This window comes from Ranitomeya imitator, chromosome 1 (assembly GCF_032444005.1).
Source record: "Ranitomeya imitator isolate aRanImi1 chromosome 1, aRanImi1.pri, whole genome shotgun sequence".
NCBI classification, from domain to species: Eukaryota; Metazoa; Chordata; class Amphibia; order Anura; family Dendrobatidae; genus Ranitomeya; species Ranitomeya imitator.
Genome location: NC_091282.1, coordinates 1019827528 through 1019851111, shown reverse-complemented (window position 1 = coordinate 1019851111; position 23584 = coordinate 1019827528). Strand labels below are relative to the sequence as shown.

The window sequence follows — 23584 nt, the reverse complement described above, 5'->3', positions numbered from 1 at the left end:
AACTTGCTCTTGCTGCTCCGGCTTTAAAAGCGGTTTTCCTACTCCCAGAAAAGGGAGTGTTCGAGGCCTTGTGTAGCCAGACGACGAACCTGGCTCCACAGCTCCAGACGTAGGTGCAATATTTTTTTTCCCACGACCAGCTGATGCTCCACCACTACCACTACCCTCATTACCAGCTGACAATGAACGCCCCCGGCCACGACCTCTTCCACCATACTTCCTCATTGTTTTAAAAACGTAAACAAACTAACGGTATTTGTTGCTGTCACACAAATTACACGGTGAGCTATAACTTCAGTAAGATTTAGCTACCCCTTTACAGGTGAGTGAGACCACAACGAAAATCAGGCACAATGTTACACACTCTGTTGTTGGTGGCAACAAATGAGAGAGATGCCACACACGCAGGATTGTCACTGAAGCACAAATGTAAATATTAATCTCCCACTGATTTGATTTTTTTTTTTTTTTATGGGAGACTTTAGGAAAAAAAAAAATAGAATAAAATGATTTTTTGAGGAAGAATTTAGAAACCAAATAAAATAAAATGATTTTTTCAGGGAGAATTTAGAAAACAAATAAAACAAAAAAAGGCTTTCTATGGCCCACTGAGTGAGAGATGACGCACACAGGAGTCAGGAGTGGCACACAAGCCCAGAGGCCAATATTTATCTCCCACTGATTGATGTAGTGATTTTTTCAGGTAGATTTTGGAACCCAAATCAAGCTAAAAAAAATAATAGGCTTTCTATGGCCCACAATTGGAGAGAGAGAGAGAGATGGCACACCCAGGAGTCAAGACTGGCACACAAGCAGAAAGGGCAATATTAATCTCCCACTGATTTTGTTTTTTTTTTTTTTTCTTTCAGGGAGACTTTAGGAAAAAAAAAATAGAATAAAATGATTTTTTCAGGAAGAATTTAGAAACCAAAGAAAACAAAAAAAGGCTTTCTATGGCCCACTGAGTGAGAGATGACGCACACAGGAGTCAGGAGTGGCACACAAGCCCAGAGGCCAATATTTATCTCCCATTTTTTTTTTTTTGTTCCAGGGAAAATTTATAAACCCAATAAAAAAAATAATAAATAGGCTTTCTATGGCCCACTATCTGAGAGACAGAGAGAGATGGCACGCTTAGGACTGGCACACAAGCCCAAAGGCCAATATTAATCTCCCACTGATTGATTTATTGATTTTTTCAGGTAGAATTTAGAACCCAAATAAAGCAAAAAAAAAAAAAATGGGCTTTCTATGGCCCACTGAGTGAGTGATGATGCACACAGGAGTCAGGAGTGGCACACAAGCCCTGAGGCCAATATTTTTCTCCCACTGATTGATGTAGTGATTTTTTCAGGTAGATTTTATAACCCAAATCAAGCAAAAAAATAAATAGGCTTTCTATGGCCCACTGAGTGAGAGATGACACAGACAGGGATGGCACTCTAGCAGAAATGTCAATCTTAATCTCCCACAAAAAAAAAAAAAAAAAACAGGGAGTGTCCTTCAATTACTATCTCCCTGCAGTAATCTCAGCCAGGTATGGCAGGCAGCAATAAGGAGTGGACTGATGCACAAATTAAATAAAAAGTGTGTACAAATCAAAAAGATAGCTGTGCAGAAAGGAAGGAACAAGAGGATTTGTGCTTTGAAAAAAGCAGTTGGTTTGCACAGCGGCGTACACACAGCAATGCAGCTATCAGGGAGCCTTCTAGGGCAGCCCAATGAGCTACAGCGCTGAGGGGGAAAAAAAAAAAATGTAGCTTCCACTGTCCCTGCACACCGAAGGTGGTGTTGGGCAGTGGAAATCGCTACAGCACAAGCGGTTTGGTGGTTAATGGACCCTGCCTAACGCTATCCCTGCTTCTGACGAAGCGGCAGCAACCTCTCCCTAAGCTCAGATCAGCAGCAGTAACATGGCGGTCGGCGGGAACGCCCCTTTATAGCCCCTGTGACGCCGCAGACAGCAAGCCAATCACTGCAATGCCCTTCTCTAAGATGGTGGGGACCAGGACCTATGTCATCACGCTGCCCACACTGTGCGTTTACCTTCATTGGCTGAGAAATGGCGCTTTTCGCGTCATTGAAACGCGACTTTGGCGCGAAAGTCGCGTACCGCATGGCCGACACCGCATAGGGGTCGGATCGGGTTTCATGAAACCCGACTTTGTTAAAAGTCGGCGACTTTTGAAAATGTTCGACCCGTTTCGCTCAACCCTAATTTTGATTTCTCTGGAATGAAACAATGGATCGCAGATATCAAGGTATCATTTTATTCTACCTTGTATGACTTACATGCCGATATAGACCGCTTAGGCTACTTTCACACTAGCGTCGTTCGACGCACGTCACAATGCGTCGTTTTGAAGAAAAAAACGCATCCTGCAAAGTTGCCTGCAGGATGCGTTTTTTCTCTGTAGACTTTAATTAGCGACGCATTGCGACAGATTGCCACACGTTGCATCCATCGTGCGATGGATGCGACGTGTTTTTGCAGTCCGTCGAACAAAAAAAACGTTGCTTGCAACGTTTTTTTGTCCGTCGGGTCCGCTTTTTCCGACTGCGCATGCGTGGGCAGAACTCCGCCCCCTCCTCCCCGGACCTTACAATGGGGCAGCGGATGCGTTGTAAAACTGCATCCGCTGCTCCCGTTGTGATTTTACTTCCCAGCATGCGTCGGTACGTCGGCCTGACACACTGCGACGGGCCCGTACCAACGCTAGTGTGAAAGTAGCCTTAGGAGGATTGATCCTACTGACAAATTCCCTTTAAGGGTACTGCTTGGGTAATGTCAAATTTAGTATTGAGGAGCTCTACAGCTGTGCTTTTAAGTAACTTTTTAGAATAAGGTGTCTTGTGTGTGTTCATGAGGAATTATACTATTCTTTGGGAGGAAATGAGCTGCAGTGATTTTTGGAATGCCTGCTCTTCATTCACTTTTTAGCTCACAGAGACAAGCTGCAGCAACGTGAAGGGACATTATACAGCAGAGCTGAGCTGCCTTTGTCTGAACCAAGCTCTGATGTGAGGTGAAACACTTGTTATAGAGCTCTGCATGATGTTTATCTGTCTGCCTCTGTTCCCTTCCCTGCAGGTCAATCCTCTTTCCCCTTCCCTCTCAATAGAGTATAATGGGCTGTGGATGATGAGTTCAGGAGGCGGGGGAGGGGAATAAGTGTCTGATAAGTGAGGAAGGAAGATCATTTCTCTGATAAAATACTTTACAAAGTTTCTTATAATGGCCTGTATTATTGATTTATTCCCTGTTTGTTGAAAGTAGAGTTCTTTGCTCGTTATTGATGCAAACAGATGGTAATATTGGCAGTGTATAGAACATTAATGGACAAGAAACACTTGCTCAGCTATCGCTCTATCTTCCAAATTGAACTAATAGCTCAATTCTGAAGACACATTAAAATCACAGCAAGGTGCATAAACTTCCATCTACAAACGGCTCGCACATCCCTTCTTGCTCTGATGGCAATCCAAGCATACAAACAGGCCATACGCTATTTCCATACTACTCATCGCAGTACTTGTAGATGAAGTGGTTATGTCTGACCAGGGAATTCAGAAAATTTATGCAGATGCAGGAATCATAATATTTTGTACACTTTAAGTAATTTTATGTTATCTCGATTAATATTTGTAGATAAACGCTGCTTTGCAAGATAAAAGTGCTGGAAATATCTATCGTAAGGACATGATATCTAACATGAGCAAGGGAATAATAGTCATGCTGTTCAACGAGCAGGGTTCTTTCCTAGTGAAAAACAAAGCCAACAGATAAATTATTGGAGCATAGCACCTGTCTAAGTGTGAAAATGATATATCCTGAGTGCTGCTGCCTTTACTACCATCACGATTAATCATATTATTAATCACATTTCCATCTCCCGTTGAGGAATTCTCAGCCATTGTTCCCATAGGCACCGAACTGCATGTAATGGAGCACAGCCAGGCAGTAATAAATGCAGCCAACAGCATCACCATAACCTTGAAAAATATTTCACAAGAAGTTTTATCCATAAACTTTGTAAACTTGATCTAGAGGTTACTTTAACAAAGTTCTCCCAGCCCAAGAAGACACTTGTATCAAGTTAAGGAATTGCACTAGCATCAAAGAATAACGTCCGCTCATGGAAAGACTTTAAATAACTTTTATTTGTGGTGACGCACACAGTGGTGCGTGTCACTTTTAAGACATGCTTGATTTAATAAGAGGCATGCACCTCTGATCCCAAAATACCCCCTCATCAAAACTGGTGTGAACAATGCTGACGTTAATGAATCGGAAGCCATGGTGATCAAAATAACCAGAAATTCTATAAAGTCCTAGGCCTCAATTCATGAAGACTGTCATTGTTCTTGACAGTCTTAATCAGGGGGCATGGTGGAATCAGAGGCACCTGATTCATTCAGAGGCTTATGTCTCTTAATGAATTAGGCATGTCTTAAAAGTAGCGTGTGCCTCGTTACAAATCTTTCTGTAGTCAGAGACTGACACTGGTGTAAGATTTGTGGCATAAGGTACACCACAGGTCATCATAAATTGGACAAGCGGGCACTGCCACACCTCTTTCCACGCTGTCCCACTCCAGCTTAACCTATGTTGGCAGAGGTGGGATAAACTGACATGAAAACGCCAAAAGTCGCAAAATGTTACAAATTTTCAAAGGGTTTAACTCCAGATTTCTAACACTTTGATGAATCAGAGCCCGATGCAGAGGGTAGGTGTGGTGATTTGTGACCTATAGCAATTACCTATTATAACCCCTTTCCGTCCCTTGATTTTCCATTTTAGAATTTCAAAGTTTTCCACCCCTTCTTATAAAAGCCATAAATATTTGTATTTTTCTGTTCATATAGCCATACAATGGCTTATTTTTTGAGGGACAAATTGTACTTTTGAATTACTAAATTCATTGAAGTGATTTGAAACTGCGAAAAAAAGTGCAGTTCCCCAGTTGTTTCTGATTTTTGTTTTTTTCATGTTTCATGCTCACTATGTGGTAAAACTGACCAGGCAATATGATTCTCCAGGTCAGTACTATTACGCAGATGCCAAACATATACAGTTTTGTTTTGCTTTTTGGTGAAACTAAGATTGGAAATGTGTAAGAAAATAAATTTCGCTTGTCGCGACCTGTATCGTTTTCATTTTTCAGGATGTAGGGCTGTGTGAGGGCTTATTTTTTGAGCCCTGAGCTGACATTTTTATTGATATCATTTTGAGGTACCGTAAGACGCACCCCAAATTTGGGGTGAAAATTGCAGAAAAAAAGATTTTTTTTATAAGATGGGGGTCCGTTTTATTGTCTGAATTTAAGGTATCTTACCTGAGGGCTGTCGGTGGCAGAGCAGGGTCACAGGAGGCAAAGGTGAGGTGATGCTGAGGCGCGGTGGGCGGTACAACGTACACCTGAGCAGGATCCCTTCCTGCTTAGGTGGGCGACGCCACAGCCTGGTGTCCATGGGGGGATTGCGCAGTGCTGTGGCGGCTGCAGATGTGCGGTCACCTCCTCAGGTGAGGTGACGCCGCGGCCCGTTATCCAAAGTGACCAGCAGAGCTGTGTTATTCACCGGTTTCTCGGTGGCGGACATCTTCCTGAGGCCGTGCGTGCACAGATTGAGTGCTCTGCTTCCTGGGGCTTCAGGAAAATGGCCGCGGGAGGCTGCGCGTGTGCAGATGGAGATCGCGGCGGCCATTTTCCTGAAGCCGAGATCTAAATCTGCGAACTCGGCTTCAGGAAAATGACCGCCACGATCTCAATCTGCGCACACGTGGCCTCCTGCGGCCATTTTTCTGAATCCCCGGGAAGCAGAGAACTCAATCTGTGCACGCGTGGCCTCAGGAAGATGACCGCCGCCACCGAGAAAGCCGTGATTCACCCGGCTCTGCTGCTCGCCTTGGATACCAGGCCACGGCGTCACCTCACCTGTGGAAGGGACCCTGCTCATGCTATACCGCTAACAGCGCCTCATCATCCCCGCACCTCTGCCGCCGCCACACCACTGCCGGTAAGCCTGCATTCGAACTATAAGATGCACCTCCCATTTTCCTCACAATTTTTTTGAGGGGAAAGTGCGTCTTATAGTCCGAAAAATACGGTAGATATTGTGTTTTGATCACCTCTTTGTTGTGGATGGCCAAGAAATGTAATTATAGAGTTAAGATTTTTTTTTCTTGTTACACTGTTTACTGATTGGATTAATTTATTTTATATTTTGGTAGATCACACATTTCTGAAAGCAGATACCAAATATCAAAGATATTATTATTCATGAATTTGTTGCAAAGTCAAAAATAGGCTTTCTTCCTATCTGTTATTGTGACTTTAGGCACCAAAAGTTGTAAAAATTACCCCCAACTTTTGGCAAACTCAAATATACACCAGGATGTGGAGTGAACTAATGTTACACTACATTTTGACTTTTTAAAAAGTCACAATTGATGAATCAGGCGAAAACAACTGGAAATGCTAGACGCCTCCCACAAATTAGTAAACAAAAAAAACATTCAAGCATACAGTATATGAAATAGACTAGGGTTCTGGGTTCAAATCCTACCAAGGAAAACATCTGCAAGGAGTTTGCATGTTCTCCCCGTGTTTCTTTGGGTTTACTGTTAGGGAATTAAGATTGTGAGCCCCATTGGGGATATGTGATGATAATGACTGTAAAGTGCTGTGGAATAAGATGGTGCTATTTAAGCAAAGCATAATAAATAAATAGAATCTGTTGCTAACAAAAAAAGGCATAAAACACTTAAAACTATATAAAAAAACAGTCAATGATTACCGCATTTTTGGACTATAAGATGTACATTTTTCCTCAAATTTTGGAGGAAAGTGGAGGGTGCATCTTATAGATAGTCCAGATGTACCTTATATATATTTATATAATGTCCCCTGTGGCTGTGGATGGGAGAGGAGTGGCAGCGGTGGAGGAGCGGTTCACAGTAGGCAGGAGCCGACGGCTGCTGCTAACACTGTGCATGCTGTTAAAGAAAATTAATATTCACTGTTTCCCACACCCATAGTCTCTCTTACCTCTATGCATTGAAGTCAGCACCGAGAGGTGAGAGAACTATGGGTCTGGAGAGCAGTGAATATTCCTTCTGTTTAATAGGGGGCATAGTGTTAGCCGCAGCCAGGCTTCCTGCAGTGGCTGTGCAATCACGTGTGCCCACTATTAAACTGAATGAATATTCACTACTCTCCACACCAAGAATTATGGGCATGGAGAACAGTGAGTATTCCAGCAGCTGACCTCAGTATGAGAGGGTTCATGGCAGTGACATCATGCACTGTTACACGCTGAAATAGCTGCTGGCATCAGAACAGGACACCACTACGAGGGAGCTGAGGAAAGGTGAGTAAAATTGTTTATTTGTTTATGTGTGCAGCGTAATGGTGGGGCATCTATACCAGGATGGTGGATGGGGGCGATGCATACCTGGATTGGGGGCCATATATACCCAGAAGGGGATGGTGGTCAGGTATACCTTGATGGTGGCAATGTATTCAAGGATGGGGATTATGGCCATGTATACCAGGATGGTGGATGGGGGCCATGTATCTCAGGATGGTGGATGACAGCGATGCATACCTGGATTGGGGACCATATATACCCGGATGGGGATGGTGGTCAGGTATACCAGGATGGTGGTCATGTATACAAGGATAGGGATTACGGCCATGTATACCAGGATAGTGGATGGGGAGCCATGTATACCAAGATGGTGGATGGGGCCATGTATACCAGGATGATGGATAGGGGGTCATGTATACCAGGATGGTGGATGGGGGTCATGTATACCAGGATGGTGGATGGGGGCCATGTATACCAGGATGGTGGATGGAGGCCTTGTATACCATGATGGTGGATGGGGGCCATGTATACCAGGATGGTGGATGAGGGCCATGTATACCAGGATGGTGGATGGGGCCATGTATACCAGGATGGTGGATGGAGGCCATGTATACCAGAATGGTGGATGGAGGCCATGTATACCAGGATGGTGGATGGAGGACATGTATACCAGGATGGTGGATGGGGCCATGTATACCAGGATGCTAGATGGGGATGGGATGGTGGCCATGTATACCAGGATGGTGTATGGTGGCCATGTATACAAGGATGGTGGATGGGGCCCATGTATACCAGGATGGTGGATGGGGCCATGTATACTAGGATGGTGGATGGGGAGCCATGTATACCAGGATGATGGATGGGGGCCATGTATCTCAGGATGGTGGATGGGGCAATGCATACTTGGATTGGGGTTCATATATACCCGGATGGGGATGGTGGTCAGGTATACCAGGATGGTGGATGGTGGCCATGTATACGAGGAAGGGGATTATGGACATTTATACCAGAATGGTGGATGGGGAACCATGTATACCAGGTTGGTGGATGGGTAACCATGTATACGAGGATGGGGGCCATGTATACCAGGATGGTGGATGGGGTCATGTATACCAGGATGGTGGATAGGGGCCATGTATACCAAGATGATGGATGGAGGCCTTGTATAAAAGGATGGTGGATGGGGGCCATGTATACCAGGATGGTGGATGGAGGCCTTGTATACCAGGATGGTGGATGGGGGCCATGTATACCAGGATGGTGGATGGAAGCCATGTATACCAGGATGGTGGATGGGACCATGTATACCAGTATGGTGGATGGAGGCCATGTATACCAGGATGGTGGATGGGGATGGGATGGTGGCCATGTATACCAGGATGGTGGATGGGGCCATGTGTACCAGGATGATGGATGGGGAGCCATGTATACCAGGATGGAGGATGGGGGCCATGTATCTCAGGATGGTGGATGGGGGCGATGCATACCTGGATTGGGGGCCAAATATACTCAGATGGGGAGGGTGGTTAGGTATACCAGGATGGTGGATGGTGGCCATGTATACAAGGATGGTGATTATGGTCATGTATACCAGGATGGTGGATGGGGGCCATGTATCTCAGGATGGTGGATGGGGGTGATGCATACCTGAATTGGGAGCCATATATACCCGGATGGGGATGGTGGTCAGGTATACCAGGATGGTGGATGGTGGCCATGTATACAAAGATGGTGATTCTGGCCATGTATACCAGGATGGTGGATGGGGAGCCATGTATACCAGGATGGTGGATGGGGTCATGTATACCAGGATGGTGGATGGGGGCCATGCATACCAAGATGGTGGATGGAGGCCATGTATACCATGATGGTGGATGGAGGCCTTGTATACGAGGAAGGTGGATGGGGGCCATGTATACCAGGATGATGGATGGAGGCCGTGTATACCAGGATGGTGGATGGGGGCCATGTATACCAGGATGGTGGATGGGACCATGTATACCAGGGTGGGGATGGGGATGATGACTGTGTATCCCAAGATGGGAATAAGGGCCATGTACATCAGGAAGGGGGGCCATATATACCTAGATGGGGACATATATATCAGGATGGGGCATATATATACCTGGATGGGAAATATTACCCCTATAGAAGTGTCAATAGCAGCTCCCCCTTCCACAAGTGTGTCATGACTACATTTTTTGCATCAATTTTTTTTTCTCTTTTCCTCTCCTAAAACCTAGGTGCGTCTTAAAGTCCAAAAAATACGGTAAATAGGAGCAGGGTTTTTCTTTATTTAGGTCAAAAACTCTGCACCCAGACTTTACTTTAAAGTCTATAGTGAAATATAACAACAAACAATACACACAAAGTGTTTTGGGGCAGTGGTATCTGATTTAAATTTCAGCATGTTATAGGTGTATTATTCTGCCTTTTCCATAGTCTCTGTAGGACTTGGGAAAAAAGGCAAGTTCAAATTGATACAAGATTTAAAAAAAAAACACTAAAAAATACCATGAAAATTCTTGACATTCGTGGAGTTTTTTTTTCCGCTAGTCATTTTTAACACCGAAGGACCAGCTATGCTTCTCTAACAGATTTTGCTTGTTTCAGATGTCATCTTGGCACAAAGCGAGTAAAAATTCATGCAATGGCTATTGGAATTTTGCCAAAGAGAATATCTGCAGACTAATATATTGTAATTTTTCAACTGTTTAAAATGTTTGAATGGATACAGCTTTTTTTTTAAAGATTTAATTGTATTATATTTTGATTATTGTCATATTTTTATTTTAGTTTGTGTTATATCAAGCCAATAAAGTGTTAATTGCATTATGTGTCCTGGACACTCAGACATATAGTAAGGTATTTGTGAGTCACCACGTAAAAATTAGACATTAACGAAAGTGATTTGTAAGCATGATGTGGTTTTTTTGTTTTACGTCGACATAGTATGCGGACGTGACCACAGTCTTATTAGCCCAAACGAAGCAAAAATATTGAGTTATTTGGCTAATATGACCTAGAAAAAAATACATTAGACATATCATTATGAGACTCCTGTATTAATGATGGGAGTGATTCTGCACCCGCCTCCCCTGTACACACTTGTCTTATGTATTGTCGATACCAAAAATAGATCCAGCAACATGATATTTGATAAAATGATTTCTTTATTAGCCAAGTTCTATAAAAACAGCCACCATTAATGGATGCATGGTGAATAGTCAAACGCTCTATTCAACGCGTTTCAGGTGCCAATCCTTAATAATGAGACACAAGGTGAACAAATACCCTCACTACATCACAAACTCCTCCCTCTCCTCACCGTGTGTCTTTATTTTGTAAGCTATGAATAAGGCCTGACATGCGAAACACGTTGACTAGAACATGTTTAGTCATCATGCATGTATAATGTGCATTTTCACAGTGGCTACTTTTTTTTTAGAGACCTCTTAATAGATGATGAAAGGATTTCTTCTTTATTAGGAAAGTTCCATAAAAACAGCCACCATGAAGCCGCACTTTATTCATGCATGGTGAATAGAAATGCTTTAGTCAACGCATTTCGGGTATCGAGTCTTAATCATGACTTAGAAAATAGTGAGGATGAGGGATGAGTATGTGATGTGGTATGTGATACCCTCATATTTATTCACCTTGTGTCTCACCATCCTCAGGATTAAGGACTGACATCCGAAACGCATTGTTTTCATGGAATTTTCAACAGTCAACAGTTTGTGATACCTGGTGTGGGTGAGCGGCATTTGCTTCCGGCATTCTATTTGAAAAATAAAAAATCACTTAGACATCATCATTACTAGATAAGTCTAAAAAATGTAGCTGCAAGATTATACATTATTTGTAGCACTTGCAACCATTTCAGTTTCCTTCCAAAGCCCTGTATATACCGTAATCAATTTCAGTTTTGTTCATGTGAATCCAATGTGGGTTATGTAACAATGTGTTTCAATGTACAGCAATAATGTAAGCCAGACTAAAAAAACATTGCTATCTATTATTCTTCTGTGGCTCGATAACCGTATTTGTCATGATCAATCAGTAGTGAGTACGGTATCTCCTACTAATGATAAGTATATGAATGAAAGTTTTCTGTTTGATTGTCCTCCATTTTATAGGTGATGACATTGTGTACTGTGTTCACATAGGGTGTTGTGCATAGTTTGTGGGAGCTCTCTTAAAACATTCAGAGGCGCAGACACTAAACTTACGACTTATACCTCCATTTATTTTTATAGGTCCACTGTTGTTCCAGGAGCAAAGTGATCTGAAGGAGCTTCTTGAAAATCTTCACCAAAACACGCATGCCAAAAAAAGGAAGAATGTAGAAATCATGTGGATAGCGGCTACTGTAAGTTTTGGTTAGGGCTAATAAACATCTAACTTTCTACTAGTCATTCTCTCAGGTGGTTGTAAACATCCATAATTATTTTCCAATACAAAAGTTTAATATTAAACATTTTTTTCAGAATCTCTTCACGTTAAAAAGTGTAGTTAAGTGTTCAATACAGTTAAAAAAAATGAAAAAACTAAAAAAAAAGGTCTTAAACACGTTTAAGCCCGGGAAAATGCTATTTTATCATACATCTGGCCAACAGAAATCGATGGGTATGTTAACTTCATTTTTGAAGTTTCAGTATGAAGTGACTCTTATGATTGAAGTTGAGCAAACATCTTCCTGCATAAGAAGTGCCATATTCATTATGAAGTTTTACATCTCTTAAAGGAGTGGCCCGGCACCTAAAATGTATTTTCTAAATAGCTATCCTTACACCATAGCCACTTTTGTAATTTCCTTTATTACACAACACCCTACACTTTGGCCTATCTACCTAATCTCTAAAGATGTTTTTTTTTACTGTACTTCCTGTGAAATATCATTTGAGAGGAACCTCAAATGGGATATCACAGGAGAATGGGGCTGTACTCACCCCCCACAATGTCCATCCCCCCTCCTGGAACAAGATGTCACCAGGGGGCAGCACGGAAGTTTGCTCTCTGGTTTCTTGCATCGCCGCTCCCTCTGAAGATTTCCTGGATCCTGGGTGATGGATGCTGTAACAGATGTGAGTGCAGCACCAGCACTCTGCTTCTATCTCCGCCCCGCCATAGCTTCTGTGAATGAACTCCTCATCAGATGATGTGAAGCAGTGAGTGACACTAGCACCGTCTCACAGCTTCAAGTACTGCCCTCAAACACATCATCATCATGGGGCAGCGCTGGTGTCACTAACTGCCCCCTGATGGCGTCTTTCATAGAAGCTGCAAAGGTGGTACACACATCTGTCACAGTCTCCATAATCCAAGATCAGGATGTCCTCAGAGGAGGCTGAGATGCAACAAACTAGTGAGTAACTGCAGTGCTGGTTTCTGGTGACACCCTGTTCCTGGAGGGCCAATGGACACTGTGGGAAGGGAGTGCAGCTCCAGCTTCCTGTGACATCACGTTTGAGACTCCTCTCAAATGAAAGGAATAGGGCAGCACGGTGGCGCAGTGGTTAGCACAGCAGCCTTGCAGCGCCCTGGGTTCAAACCCCACCAAGGACAACATCTGCAAAGAGTTTGTATGTTCTCTCCGTGTTTGCGTGGGTTTCCTACGGGTACTCCGGTTTCCTCCCACATTCCAAAGACATACTGATAGGGAGTTTAGAATGTGAGCCCCAACGGGGACAGTGATGATAATGTGTGTAAAGCGCTGCGGAATATGTTAGCGCTATATAAAAAAAAATAAAGAATAAAGAAGAAGAAAGGAATTCCAATTAAAAAAACACATTTAAAGATTAGGTGGATAGGGAGAAGTGTAGGGTGTTGGGTAAAAAAAAAATTTCAAAAGTGTTTTGGGTGTAAGAATAGATAGGAAATATATTTTAGGTGCCAGACCACCCCTTTAATAAATTTGTGCATGTCTTTTGAGATACCCATAGTCCAAAATCAGGAATCTATTCCAGCGATAAGAACATTTGTTCCATAATTTACTTCACTTTCTGGCATGTGTTATAGGGAGTCTGCAAAGCTTCAGAAAAAAACAACGAAAACCATTATGTGCTATATCGTCCTTCATCATACAGAAAATACCCATTTGTTTTATGCAGTGATGTGATTACAATATTTTTATGAACATTTTAAAATATTTAAAAATCTCAAATGTCTTGTTCTGAATCTAATCATGTTGTATTTGATTATTTCTGCATGACCTTTGTGTTATTTTATATATTAACAGTTAGGAAAATGTATATATATCTGGAAAGAGTGATTTTTTTTTCCAAGATAAACCTAAAACTGCAGCGGAAAGGAGATTTGTTTAATATGTTCTGGCGCTCAGGCGTGAAATTTTGTTAATTGCAGTTAGATTTGTTGCCACATTAAGGAATGCTGAAATGATTCTAATTGCCATTTTCAAGAATGAACTATAAAGTAATCTCTAATAAATTGACTGTGGTGACCGCAGTAATGACCTGGAAACATTGCATTACATCAATAATTCTCAAAAATATTAACTTGGCGTATATAATGGTGGCATTTTCTGTGTCTCTTCTCCTTATGCGGGAAATGTATTATCAGCTAAATACATAGCCAGTTACCCTCTTTCACTTACTTGTTTCTACGCTTTTTTTCCCCTTACTATTCCATTAGTTGGCCTAGTGGGAAATAAGGCTGGAATTAACTCATGACTGATGATGTGTATTGTCAACTTAACTCATACACTCAGTATAAGTACAGATGAGTAATACAATCATTAACTGCCAGCTCTTCCTAGTGATTTTGAATGCATGTCATACACATCTCTCTAATCTCTATATATAATAATTGCTTTATGAAAGCAGTAGCTGTAGCTAGATCCTATACCAGAACTCTTACAAATTTCGTTAAGACAATGGTGTAGCTATGGAGCGAGCAGGAAGAACAGTCGCATTTGGACCCAGGTCCATACGGGGGGCGGGTACATAAAAAGACACTAATTATAAATGGCATATTACTATGAACTCATATATTTTATTTAAATGGAATTTGTCCAATTCTATATCCTTTTAACAATGATCATATATTCATAATTTTCCATGTCAACCTTATTAAAACAGCCATATACCGTAGATAACACACAAAAAAAAAGAAAAAAAGCACGACCGCACAGCTGCTGCCGGATCAAGGACTGGCAGTGGTCCCTCCAGTTATAAGCGTGAGCCTGACATCACGGTAGAGGTGCTCATATAGAAAAAAGTAAACCATCAGGAAATATGAAGAACAATACGGCAACACTAACCGGTCCAAGTGTGGTACAAATTCTTTATTGCAGCCTTAAAAAGCCATCTCATTTACGGCCCGGGACGGTGGAACAGGAAAGGAGGTGAGCAGGATGTGACGACGGCCGTTTCGCGCCTATGTCAGCGCTTCAACGGGACGGCCATCGTGACATCCTGCTCACCTCCTTTCCTGTTCCACCGTCCCGGGCCGTAAATGAGATGGCTTTTTAAGGCTGCAATAAAGAATTTGTACCACACTTGGACCGGTGAGTGTTGCTGTATATACCGTAGATAAAACTGGACTAATGCAGTTTTCATCCAGAGACTGAGCCATATGATAGGCTGACTCTTCCCGTTCTGTAAAGATCACTATTCGGGCGTCAATTACTATCATTATTCAGTTGATATCTAAATAACATCACAGACAGAAAAACAGTAAAAGATAACATCTGTAAATAGAGAAATAGCAGAGATTTGTGTCTTGAATGCGAGTTATCACCTGACCAATTTAAGGAAATAAGTGTCGAAGTAGGAGGGCTTGAGAGCTTGCAAATTTTAGTAATAATTTTCAACACATCTTTCCAGAACGATTGGATCTTGTCACAAGACCACCATATGTGCAAGAACGTTCCAGTTTCCCCAGAGCATCTCCAACAGGTTGAAGGAGAGTTAGGGTACCAAAGGTGTGACAAGACTGGAGTGGTATACCATCTAGTGATAATTAGTGATGAGAGAATATACTCGTTACTCGAGATTTCTCAAGCATGCTCGGGGGTCCTCCGAGTATTTTTTAGTGCTCAGAGTTTTAGTTTTTCTTGCTGCAGCTGAATGATTTACATCGGTTAGCCAGCTTAAGTACATGTGGGGATTCCCTAACAACCAGGCAACCCCCACATGTAGTTATGCTGGCTAACAGATGTAAATCATTCAGCTGCGGCAAGAAAAACTAAAACTCCGAGCTCTAAAAAATACTCGGAGGACCCCCGAGGGTGCTCAAGAAATCTCGAGTAACGAGTATATTCGCTCATCACTAGTGTGTTATGGACCTGGTGGTTAGGAGCACCCGGAACGACCTGATGGTTAAACTCACACAGGACAAGCTCTGGGAAGTGGGAGCTCTGCTGACCGCAACCCCTAATCCTATCACACAACTAGAAGTAGCCGTGGAGCGTACCTAACTCTACCCAGACGCCTCTTCACAGCCTAAGAGCTAACTAGCCCTAGAGATAGAAAAATAAAGCCTACCTTGCCTCAGAGAAATTCCCCAAAGAAAAAGGCAGCCCCCACATATATTGACTGTAAGTTAAGATGAAAGTCACAAACACAGAAATGAAACAGGTTTCAGCAAAGGGAGGCCAGACCTACTAAACAGACAGAGGATAGGAAAGGTATCTTTGCGATCAGCACAAAAAACTACAAAAAGACCACGCAGAGTGTGCAAAAAGACCTCCGCACCGACTCACGGTGCGGAGGTGCCACTCTGCATCCCAGAGCTTCCAGCTAGCAAGGCAAAATCATGATAGCAAGCTGGACAAGGAAACAAAGAACAAATAATTAACTAGCAGGGACTTAGCTTCTGCTGGAGTAGACAGGTCACCAGAAAGATCCAAGAGCGAACTAAACCAGTACAAGAACATTGACAGCTGGCATGGAGTAACGATCTGAGTGGAGTTAAATAGAGCAGCCAGCCAAAGAATTAACTACGTCACCTGTGGAAGGAACCTCAGTAGCAGCAGCTCCACTCACAGCCACCAGAGGGAGTCCATGGACAGAACTCGCCGAAGTACCATTCATGACCACAGGAGAGAGTTCGATAACAGAATTCACAACATAGTGATAATCTTATATGAGCTCTCTTGAATTCTTACACATCCGGATGGGCCATGTGTGTTTTTATAAATTTATTCCACCTCCCAATCTTGCAGTTTAATGCCTAGGTCTTTTTCCCAATCGGAAATAAAAGCTCATTTGACGGGAGTCGAGCCGACCAATATCTCGTGATAGAGTTTAGTCAGTACTCTTCTTGGCAGTTTATGTTGAGATATTAGAGTTTCGAAGGTCGTTAACACTCTCTCTGTGTAACTCCAGTTCGGAGATGAGATCTCATGGAGTTCTTAAGCCTATTGTGGCGAAGGAAATTGAAGTAATAGTGTGGAAATTTATTTTGTAAATCAGATAACGGTAGTAATGTACCTTCTGTCATGAAAGACTCCAGATTTTCTTTGATCTTGTGCAAAGAGTCTTGGTTTGTAGCTGAAAAGTAATCCTGGGAGGTCCATCACTCTAGCTAGGGGTGATGGGAGTGGCATTAATAATTGTGATTGTTTAGACCAAGTCTGAATTATGTTTTTGGAGATTGCATCACAATCTGGTTTTAATTCATAAAAATATAGTTGAAATGTTCTTTTTAGGTTGCAAAATCTACAGTATGTTTGTACCTAGTTATACCGCTAGTACAATAAAGTGTTACTACTATGCTTATGTATTAAAAAAAGTGCAGTGCCCTCTATTCAGAGAGTCTTTTTATATTATGGTATATTATGCTCAAATACTTGATAATTTATTGAAACCTCAGAATATTGCAGAAATGGAATTTCTGCAATGACAATGTTTGAAAATCGACATGTATTGTAAACAATCCATCTATTTTGTAAAAGAAAATGAAACGTTTTACTGCTTAGGGGGTAACAATGAGCAGATTTCTCACTGACTGCCAGTTCCAGTAAACATCTGCCTTTCTATGGCTCCAATCCTAAGGCTGGAGTTAGACATACTGTCTTGTAGTTGTAGTTGTGGTTGTTAGGGCATGCTATCATATTAGCATATGGATTACAAATCTCAGTTCCCCCTTTTAGATTTAGAAAATCAAATGTTTACAAAAAATAAAGAAATTAGGAAAAGTAATGAAAATATAAATATTTGACATTTTTTGCAAACATGTCAACAGGAACTTCAGCAGGATTGCCACTTTTTATTCTTAGAACCTGATAGTAAAACTGTTTACATAATATAATACTGGGATTTGTCAGATTCCAAAATCTAAGTGAAACATTGACAATCACATGACGACAAACAATATGGTTATACCTCCGGCTTTCACTTTTGTAAAAATGGCCACAACAATCAATCTTGTGGAGTACAGTCATCTCAAACACAGGATTTTAAAAGGAACCTGTCACCAGGTTTGGTCGATATGAGATACGGCCATCACCTTTCAGGCCTGATATACCGCATTCTATAATACTGTATATCTACCCACAACCTGACCTGTGACACGGGCGTCGATGGACGGGATTAGTGATGAGCTTCCGGCACGTGCATGCTAAGTGCTGCTGTCAAAGATTGACAGTGGCATTTAGCATGTTAACAGCCGTGGGTGTTTGGGCTACATGTCAGCTGTACAAATCAGCTAACAGATGCCTGAAAACAAACGAGGAGGCCACCTTGGATGTATCTATACGTCCAATTTGGTAAATGGGATAAATTTGGGGTAAAAATTCTCTTCTTAATATATTCCACATTTTAAGGTAAAAGTTGCAAAACTTTTTTTTTATAAATCACTTCTTGACCAGCATTAAAGAGCAGGTAAAGTCTTCAGAAATGTACAATATTCCCAAGACTTTAAAATCTCAATTTCTCTTTTAGATTTTAAACTTGTAAAAAAAACAAATAAATAAAAGCAATGAAAAGAAAAATATTTGGGCCCCACAAAGGCTTTAAATAGAACCTGTCACTTTAATTTTTATTTCAGAAGTGAATAGTACAGATGAAAATACGCACATAATATATCTTACCAGAAAAAAATAGTTTTCTCTGCCAAAATTGATCAATTACCAAAATTCTCAATTCTGAGGTAAAATCTGTTTTTCTTGATGACAGACTTTCCCATTACTGAGATAGGAGATGGCAGCTGCTACTGATGAGATTCAATGTAGATAGCAGGGAGCGGAGGAGGGGACGAGCTCTGCCTGTAGCTTCCTCTTCCCATCTACATGGAATTGTATCCAGCACACAGTGGTCACAATCTACTGCTGGCGATTCAGTGACTTCCGCTGCACAGTGCACATCTCTGAAGCCAGCAAGTGTACACCAGGCTTCAGAGACGCAGTGACTCTACCAGAATGAGTGGCCCACGTGTGCAGATTTGCTAATCTGACGATGACACCGGCTCATCCAAATTATGTTATCATGCCCACAGGGGCGTGATATCATGGAAAGAGGGCTGACTAATCTCGGAAACTTACGCCCCATCAACTAGTCAAAGCCCTCATTAGCATCGGAAAAGTGGAGATTATAAATGCTTTTTTACAGCATTTATTTTACTGAATTTTGTTATACAGGGCTGGTTTGTGAGGGAGTTTAATCACACATAGCTAAATGCTGTTGGGTTGGACGGCATGGGATCCCAGGTAAATATACAGATGTCTGTGACAAATACAATTAGTACCTGTCACGCTCGCGCCCAGACTGGTTGACGTGGACGTGCGGGGGTGTGGCCTCACTGTGCCACAAACCAGACTATCCTGGAAGGGGCGTAACTAAGTAGCTTTCTTGGTGTTCACTGGAGCCTCTGATGGTGAGGTCAAGCTTGTGCTGCAGGAAGCTAAGAGGTACCACTCCAGGGTGGTGTCTGGCTGTGGCTGCTGATCCCACCAGGGGACGGAACATGGCAGACACACTGGCGGCCGGACGGGCACGGCTGAGACACTGGCAGGCAGGTGGGCATGGCTGGCACTCTGGCAGACAGGCGGGCATGGCTGGAACACAGGGCAGGCAGGTACTCAGGCAGGACAGGTGGACTGAAATGGTTCACTGGCAGAACCGGTATTCAGGCAGGCATGGCTGGTACATGAGAACAGGTAGGGACCTGTTCGGACAGAAGGAACGGAGGTCGAGAAAGACCACAAGAGCGGATGCAAAGCAGAAGCACAGGAGGTGGAGCCAAGAGCAGGAGGTGGAGCCAATAACAGAAACACAGGAGGCGGAGCCAAGAGCAGGAGCATAGAAACTGAGCAAGGTAGAACCGCAAGGAGTGGAGCCAGATAGAACCGCAAGGAGTGGAGCCAGGTAGGACCGCAAGGAGCAGAGCCAGATAGAGCCGCAAGGAGTGGAGCCAGGTAGAACCACAAGGAGTGGAGCCAGGTGGAACCGCAAGGAGCGGAGCTAGGTAGAACCGCAAGAAGTGGAGCTGCAGAGCGAGAACTGAGCAGAACCACAGAGCAGAGGGTAGAGCAAGGCTACAGAGTGCAGAGCCGAGAGCAGAGCAAAGCCACAGAGTGCAGAGCAATGCTACAAAGTGCAGAATCGAGTACAAAGCAGAGCCACAAAGTGCAGAACAATGCAAGACACAGAGTGCAGAGCCGAGAGCAGAGCAAAGCAAGACAGAGTGCAGAGCCAGAAGCAAGGTAAAGTCACAGGATGCGGAGCAAAGTGCAGAGCAAAGTCACAGGAGTACACACAGCAGAGAAAGGAAGCAAACCAAGACAGGGATATAAACGGACACAGGAACAGGACTAGACTAAGATAGGTTCAGGAACGGGGCAACGCACAGACATAAGGACACAAGCCAGGGTACGATGCCCCACTGGGTGGCAGACTAGGACACAGGCCATTGTACAATGCCCCACTGGGTGGCAGACAAGGACACAGGCCAGGGTACAATGCCCCACTGGGTGGCAGACGCAGAACACAGACCAGGGTACAGTGCCCCACTGGGTGGCGGACACAGGAATCAGAACACAGGGACCTGGCACCTCAGCAGCAAGGAATTGACTGAGGAAGTACAATGCACAGGCCCCCACCAATGGGTGGGGAAGTCTTAAGTACAGGAAGCCTCATGGCAATTGGCCGGGGACACCTTGGCAAGGTGCACACAGTCGCATTAAGAAACAGGAGTTGCCAGCGATGCCCCCCTATGCACACAGACAGAAAGCATAGACAGAGCAAGCAGGAGACATGAGGCACACAGCATGGAGCTGGCAGCAAAGAGAAGTCACAACATGGCCTAGAGAAGTGAGTGAGTTTGTGTGTAATGCAGGTGGGGGATTGTTATAGTATTTGTGTGTGCAAAACATGTATTTAATTAATAAAAGATTATTTTTCTGAACAAAATGGCATGGGCTCCTGCGTAATTTTTGTAACTAGCAGAGGGAAAGCCAATGGCTGGTCGCCGATGTTTCTTTCCCACCGCGCTCGCGCTGACATGAGAAAGGTGAATTGTGTTCATTGGCTGTGTACTCGCAGAACCTGTCTGACGGCATCGCGAGCAGAATAGTAGTTCACAGGGATCATCATGCAACCATGCAACCTGCCATCTAGATGTAGTAGAGTTGGACCCATCGTGGGACAAATGGATTAGCAGCATCTCTGCGGAAAGATGAGAAATATTGTTGTTTGTTTTTTTAACTCTTTTGTAGATGACAAGGGTGGCGAGGGAATGGACAATGTCATAAGTATAATTAAGATTTATTAAAGGAGCCTGTGTCATTCTTTCAATTAAATGACTTTATTCTGGGTGTCTGTGTTTTAATACAATATGACTATGTCACCTGACAATACAAAGGTGACACCAACCCCCCAACTGTCACCCCACTTGCCACCGGGCAAGTGGGAAGAGTGAGGCTAAGTGCCAGAATTGGCACATCTTAGAGATGTGCCTTTTCTGGGGCGGCTGAGAGCTGATGTTTTTAGCCTGAGGGGTGGCCAGTATCCATGGCCCCTTCCTAGGCTATTAATATCAGCCAACAGCTGTCTGCATAGCCTTTGCTGGTTATTAATTATAGGGGTACCCTACATAGTTTTTTTTAGGGTACCCCATTTTAATAGCCAGTAAAGGTTAAATAAACAGTTGTGAGCTGATATTAAGCTCCATGGAAATTTCCCCCTTCCCAGGCTTTTGGCCCCCAGCCATCGGTTTTCCCTCTGCTGGTTACGCAAATTGCGCAGGAGCCCACGCCATTTTTTCCAAAAAATAATCTTTTATTAAATAAATTTACAGTAAGCTGCACACACTATACTGATTAGAAACAAAACCTCAGATACCGATACCATTGCCATAGAATACAATCCCGTCTGGACAACACAGGACTGATAGGGTGAATACCCTGAGATACTTCCTACAATCTAAATTACCAAAAAACATGAAGTATATTAACTCAAGAAAATAATTCCATATAAAATTATATGTTTATTGATGCAACGTCAGCAACACTAAAATATACATGAAACAAAAAATATGTCCAGATATATAATCAAACTAGAAACAGAAACATTTGAGTATAGAGAATGGGTGCAGTAAAAAACATGTTGCACCATGGACATAGGAAAAACAGGGGGGGGGGGAATTTATATTGGGAGGTTATAAAAACCTAGTAACACGAGTTGGACGCTGCCACAGGGCAAAAATAAAGTGCTAAGCGCTAAATCAGTCCCCTCACAGCTATATGGAGTGTGAACATTAAATCAAGTGAAAGGAAAAAACATCCTATAGTTCAACACATCCATGGTAAACAAAGAGTCAACTAGTCCCATATCCCCATCTTACCCTTTTCCTTTTCCATAGTTCACAACACGCGCCCCTACGCGCGTTTCGCCCACAGCTTCGTCGGGGGGCCCGCAGTAGTACATGTGTCTCCCTTAGCCTGCTTTTTATAGTCCACGATTATGCCAATAAAGTGGCGCATGTCTATGACAAATCCGGACACTGCAGAGCGCATCATCACCAGCGACAGTATGGCGGTGCGGGCCACCGGAAACAACCGGTGACGTCAATGACCCGCACACGTCACAAAAAGGCGCCCGGACGATGCCGCAGCCACTGTCCGCGTCACAGACATGCGCACTGGCACTACGCCAGATTCCTATGCGTACACAGATGGAGCTTCCTTCTGCAAGGTGAGGGCGGCCCGTAAATGTATTACGCCCAACAGATCCCACGTTACAAAGACAACAACAATACGATCAACAAGATGCCAAAAACAAACAATGATGTTTACAATTACTACCCCATTATTGATATAGTGACAATATATGCCCATAATACCACTATAATAAAGATGCAATATAATGATAAAATACATACAAATAAGCGAAGACAACCAGGTGAAAACATAAACATCGTTACTACAACAATAGTGAATAAATATGAGACAAACAACAATAGGTTAAAGTGACAATGTGCAAACATATATATAATATATAATAGGCATCCCAGATCCAGAAGTCTTGTTCCAATTGATGACACAAAAGGGTCCATATCCAGGCCAAACTTTAATTGAGATGTAATGATGGAACAGATCCTTATAAATACTATAGCACTAAAGAATAGAAAAATAAAAAAAGAGATAAAAAAGAGAAAAAGAGACAAATGTTAAAATAAAATAACCAGTGATCCTACGTCCAGAGATGACAACAACTACTACAAGAATGATGCAAAACTAAGTTGCTCATTAAGTCCATGGGGACCATAGTATCAAGATTGACTATCCAACGGCACTCTTTTTGCATAAGCACCCTCAAAGCATCACCCCCTCTAATCCCCATATGTACACAATCAATCCCCCAGACTCTCAGCTCTTTAGAATTACACTTGTGTTTGAGTTTAAAGTGTCTGGGGATTGTTTTTAAAGATTCCACGTCGTCCACATCACGAGCGGCCTCAATATCATGTACGTGTTCACGGGTTCTAACCCATAACTCACGTGACGTGAGCCCAATATATATCAAATTACAACTACACATGGCATAATATACGACATGTGTAGATGTACATGTGATGTTAACTCTAATGTCAAAAGTCTTGAGGCCACTCGATGATGTGAAGGACGTGGATCTAATATGGTTTTTACATGCTAAACACTTTCCACAGGGGAAGAAACCTTTTCTGACACCCCCACCACCAAATAATGTGGTGGGTTTGGAGACATAGTGGCTTGACACCAGGACATCTCGAA

General features: G+C 42.9%; 1 protein-coding gene across 5 annotated transcripts in view; it reads left to right on the top strand.

Moving 5' to 3' along the window:
* The window catches only part of INPP4B (inositol polyphosphate-4-phosphatase type II B), a 1184089-nt gene that overhangs the window by 1105761 nt on the left and 54744 nt on the right, over window positions 1–23584 (top strand). For all 5 annotated transcript variants that reach the window (XM_069743998.1, XM_069744002.1, XM_069744000.1 and 2 more), the window contains one exon: window positions 11631–11743. In XM_069743998.1, the coding sequence (XP_069600099.1) occupies window positions 11631–11743 (113 nt within the window). The remainder of the gene's footprint in view (window positions 1–11630; window positions 11744–23584) is intronic.